Source organism: Diuraphis noxia, unplaced genomic scaffold, assembly GCF_037042655.1.
Source record: "Diuraphis noxia isolate RWA-SAM2 unplaced genomic scaffold, SU_Dnox_SAM2 contig0001, whole genome shotgun sequence".
Lineage (NCBI taxonomy): Eukaryota > Metazoa > Arthropoda > Insecta > Hemiptera > Aphididae > Diuraphis > Diuraphis noxia.
The window spans coordinates 2778366-2784009 of NW_028301711.1; the positions used below are offsets into that span (position 1 = coordinate 2778366).

The following is a 5644-nucleotide window of genomic DNA, read 5'->3' on the forward strand; positions in this document are numbered from 1 at the left end:
GTAAAAATATAAAAAGTATGATTAGTTTAATAGAAATGACTTAAGACGATATTTAGCGAATTCATCACCTGTTTTTCAAATTTTTTTTACGACCTTTTATATTCTTCCAAATGTATTGTAAAGACGTGTTTTAGATGTACAATTATGTGAACTTAACGATAAAAATATAAAAAGTATGATTAGTTCAATACAAATGGCTTTAAACGATATTTAGCGGAATTATCACCATTTTTTACCAAATATTTTCCCAATTTTTTTTTCTAATTTTTTGTATTAACCCAAATGTATTGTAAATACGTGTTTTAGATGTAAAATAATGTGAACTTAACGTTAAAAATATAAAAAGTATGATTAGTTTAATAGAAATGACTTAAGACGATATTTAGCGGATTCATCACCTGTTTTTCAAAATTTTTTTACGACCTTTTATATTCTTCCATTTGTATTGTAAAGACGTGTTTTAGATGTAAAATTATGTGAACTTAACGATAAAAATATAAAAAGTATGATTAGTTCAATACAAATGACTTTAAACGATATTTAGCGGAATTATCACCATTTTTTCAAAAATTTTTCCCAATTTTTTTTTCTATTTTTTGTATTCACCCAAATGTATTGTAAATACGTGATTTAGATGTAAAATAATGTGAACTTAACGTTAAAAATATAAAAAGTATGATTAGTTTAATAGAAATGACTTAAGACGATATTTAGCGGATTCATCAACTGTTTTTCAAAATTTTTTTACGACCTTTTATATTCACCCAAATGTATTGTAAAGACGTGTTTTAGATGTAAACTTATGTGAACTTAACGGTAAAAATATAAAAAGTATGATTAGTTTAATAGAAATGACTTAAGACGATATTTAGCGGATTCATCACCTGTTTTTCAAAATTTTTTTACGACCTTTTATATTCAGCCAAATGTATTGTAAAGACGTGTTTTAGATGTAAACTTATGTGAACTTAACGGTAAAAATATAAAAAGTATGATTAGTTTAATAGAAATGACTTAAGACGATATTTAGCGAATTCATCACCTGTTTTTCAAATTTTTTTTACGACCTTTTATATTCTTCCAAATGTATTGTAAAGACGTGTTTTAGATGTAAAATTATGTGAACTTAACGATAAAAATATAAAAAGTATGATTAGTTCAATACAAATGGCTTTAAACGATATTTAGCGGAATTATCACCATTTTTTACCAAATATTTTCCCAATTTTTTTTTCTATTTTTTGTATTCACCCAAATGTATTGTAAATACGTGATTTAGATTTAAAATTGTAGTGATCACGTCGCCTACAGGTATCAGTAGTCAAGGATGATGGTTGGAAGGTGACTCTTGAGTTAATTACACAACGTAGAATTCTTCTTAATTAGATTAATTGTTTATTTATTGTGATAAAACATATATTTATTTATAACATGAAAGCTGAATGTAAGTTAAGTATTCTGAATGATAGAATAAATTCGGTTTGATTCGAATATTTTCTAAGTTCAGAATATTGTTTATAAGAAATTTTCTAAGTCCAATGAATTAAATTAAACAACAGACTGGCGTGAAGGTGCTCTGGCTAGTCTGGTCAAGTCGCGTCTGAATACAGGCCGTTTCGGGGTCCCTTATATAGTGCTACCCTCTACTCCCCATAGTCTACTTGCTCTTGTCGCTGTTCTCACGGATGTGGTAAAGTTATCTAGATTGACGGAAATGCCACTCGCCCACGTACGAGCTAAATGCGTATCCCATGCGGCTACAGACTTCGATAATTTATATTATTATTAACATTATTATTATTATGAAAAAATATACATTATAATAATACATTATGACATTGTTTCTTGTAACTTTTGTAATGATGCATAATCCCACATCCTGTGCATACCTATCAACGATCTTTCATAGTCGTCTAACCACATGATTACGTGTTACCCTAACGTTAATGATTTCCACGAGATGCTTTCTCTCTTATAATTATAAAGTTGGTCGCATCCTACCCTATCTTGGTTCGGCTGGTACCTAGTTGACCGTGAACTAGACAATGCGGGACGCTAGTCCATAGCACCTCCCCTCTAAAAAATTGATTTATGTTTTTAAAGACAGAAATCAATCAATCTGTGTACAATATAGTTATGTTACAATAATATCTTCACAAGTTCAAACAACTTGTTTACAATACAATTTTCATTAATTTCATATTTTATGTTTTACATTCAATATTATATATGCATGAAGCATTTACAATTATATATTATTACATTTCATGTTTGTCATTTTTGATTACAATAGTATTTTTGTTAGTACAATAAAATATATATTTTCGTATTACAACAAGTCTACGATTTAGTTATTACATTAAAATATGTGATTAGTATTACAATATATATATATATTTCCTTTAATATGTTAGTATATTTGGTTAGTGTTAGTTTTTATATTAAGTGTTACTCACCCTTTTATATAATATTAATTCCCATAATCCCATATAATTACATTAAAATATATCATTCCCATATGTTTTCTTATTTCTATGTGAATATAAAGTGATTAAATAATACATTTTTTTTTTTTTTTTTTTTTAAAATTAATTGATTAATATAATATGAATATCTTATGTCTAATATCATCCCTCACCACTTTATTATTTCTATGTTATTTACTTAAAGAGTTCTTTATCATTATCATTATTAAATTCATTATTAGATTTCTTATATCTATATTATATAATATATTATTGTCATTTATTTTATTTGTCATTTTGTTTTACTATTGTTTATTTTAGTGGATTATCATCCATTCAATCTTTGATGCGCGACTCAAAAACTTATATGTAAAAAAAAAGTTTTTCAAGACGAACACCATGGTCGAATTGATTATTATTATTTTGATTTTTAATTACCGTTGTGATTTTATCTTTCTCGTGTAGTTCAGATTATAATTATTTTATGTATTTTTATATAGTATTTTTAACATGTGAACCACTAGAAGTCACAACTATTATTATTCAAATATTTAAAATTCATAATCAGACTTCTAATTGTTCAACTGTCTCTGTTACTCTTTCGTGTAGATATATGCCCAAGTTAAATTACAAGAATCAAACACAGATCCATTCTGATTATAAGATCTCTGTTAGAATTCTCATAATTCGTAATGACTGTACTAATATTCTCTTTTATAGCAGACATTTAAATATTATATTTAATGATTTTGCTAAATTACTTATACTTAAAAAAAATTTTAATTTTATATATATTTAAATTTATTTTTTTTTTTTTAATTAATCTAAATTAAACTTTATATTAATATTTATTAACTTTTGTAGTAGTATTTTTTCTTTTGTGTATTTACTTTACATTGAACCCTTACGTATTTTTATTTTTTTTTTTTTTTCAAAAATGTCTTATTAGATTATCGTATTTCACTTTCCTTACCATAAAATCAAAAATACATTTTGTCAATTTTACATCAGTTCTCGGATCGTGAGCATACGTTAATCTATGTTTTTTATTACAAACCATCCCGTGTGTTTCCTCTAAATTCAATAGTCTTCCTGTTTTTTTGAATGTACCTATTTCGTACTCGAAGATTGTCCTTTTTGTATTTAAATTTTCTAACAATATTGTAAAAGTGCCATTGAATTTAGTGTCATAACACGTTATGTTTAATACTGGGAATCTGTTTATGTCTAATCTTTTTAAGACGTTTAAATCCGAATTTCCGTTCCAAAATACTACTACATTAGTTGTGTCTCCTTTTGTGATGTAATTTTCAATAAATGACGGACTTAGGTTGTTTAGAGTTGATCTTAAACTTTTGTCTAGTTGTTCTAGGCAAGCTTTTTGCAGTACTTCTTTGCATTTAAATATTCTTTTTATCTCCTTCTTGGCCAACAGTAGTTCATGATTTTTCATTGGTCGTATTTCATCATGAAGTGGCAAGAGGAGTGGTCTCCCTTCAAGTTTGCGTACCTTGCACTTGTCCAAACTGTTTGATATCGCTCCTGATATCAACACCATACTTGTCCTATTCACCATTGAAAACTCAAAGTCCATTATCACGAACTTGTGTGACTTTTTTCTGTTACAATAAAGTTTCTCTATATAAGTTATTTTAAATTTTAAATTTTATAATTATGTTTCATAAAATAATGTCTTATATTCTAGTTATTATTTACTTAATCTATATTTTGGTTTTATAATTCTAAATTTATTATATTATTTTTATTTAGGTATTATTTCTTCTACTGATATTTAACATTTTATCATTGGTGGATCGTTTTTTACTTTTTTATTTTCCATAAGTGGACTCACATTTGTATGTTCTTTTATTTCTGCACATGGTGTTTCCCTATAGAATTTACTGTTATTTCTTGGTTCTCTATCTGTTCTGTAACGTGATTGTCTATATGTTTCCCAATTACCCCATCTACATTTATATGTTAAATATATGAATAATATTAACATCATAGAAAATAGTACTGATCCGATTGTTATATATATTAAATACAAATATTTATTGTCATTTACTTCGTGACCTGATTGTCTTAAAATTTCTTCGTCTATCAACCCTTCTACTTCATTTAACGATTTAGCCATGGTATGCACGCTATCTAATTTATTTGTGTCATAAGTAAATTTCATGTCTGGTAGGTTTTTTATTTTATCAGGTATCTCGAATGTTAACTTTCCCGCACCTATCTGTGGTATGAAATTAACATAATATTTTGATCTTATGTCTCTAGTAGGATTTAAAATAATGTTTTCACCATAAGCTCTACAATTTTGGTTTAATTTAATTAACCCTTGATTTTTAATTTTAACTATATATGGTTCGTTTATCCCTTGACAAGCAATTGTTAAAGTTTCCCCGTTCGTTGTGTATATCCATACATTTACATATTTTAATTTATGAAAAACGTTTTTCGATAATATCACTATTCCTGTTTCACAACTACTCGGTAGTGTGTCTGGATTTTTAAATAATGAAATTTCACATGGTTGCTTAACTGATTCGTGTTGAATAGGTTGAAATTCAGGACAAATAGTAAAAAGCTCTGTTTCGGTACATTGCAGTAACTGTGTTTCCGTGAACGTAGTGTATTGTTTACGATTTTTGGTAATGCCTACATATTGAAATTCTGGTTTAATAATTATACTATGCTTTGTATCGATTATTCCGTTAGTTTTTATTTCTATTGGGTGAGGTATTGGTAATATTTTGTATAGTGTTAGTTCCAATTCGGTTACTAAAGTTATTTTTATTACAAACGCAATATTATCCCCGCTATAAAATACTGCCATTTTTGTTATTTTACTTAGTTCGTAAATTTCACTTGGGTCTGTGCCCATTGGCAAATTTAAATTTATAGGTAGTTTTAATTTGATTTCTGTTAGATGTTTTGATAATTCCCGTGGTGTTATTAAACTTGGATGCAGTATTCCTGTCCTAGCTGCTGTAATTATCGCGCTTATTGTTGTTGTTTCGTAAGAATACTGAGTTAATAATGCTGTAAAAATACTATGTATTCTATCAGATAATATTAATGTTTCTAACGTATGTGTAACATTTACTAATTCTCCGATTTTTGCGTGTAATGTACTTTGTTTTTCACTCAACTCTTTGTATAATTTATTAATT

The 5644-nt window shown here is 26.9% G+C and overlaps 1 protein-coding gene across 1 annotated transcript; it reads right to left on the minus strand.

The window, feature by feature from the left end:
* Window positions 1-3336: 3336 nt before the first annotated feature.
* LOC149059321 (uncharacterized) lies at window positions 3337-4102 on the minus strand. The gene has a single exon (XM_089216459.1). It carries the CDS (start codon window positions 4057-4059, stop codon window positions 3397-3399), a length of 663 nt encoding a protein of 220 aa, XP_089072585.1. The 5' UTR covers window positions 4060-4102; the 3' UTR covers window positions 3337-3396.
* Window positions 4103-5644: the final 1542 nt, after the last annotated feature.

Bases quoted from the DNA above. Each gene is read 5' to 3' on its own strand.
- LOC149059321 (XM_089216459.1), bottom strand. From the start codon at position 4,059: ATGGACTTTGAGTTTTCAATGGTGAATAGGACAAGTATGGTGTTGATA.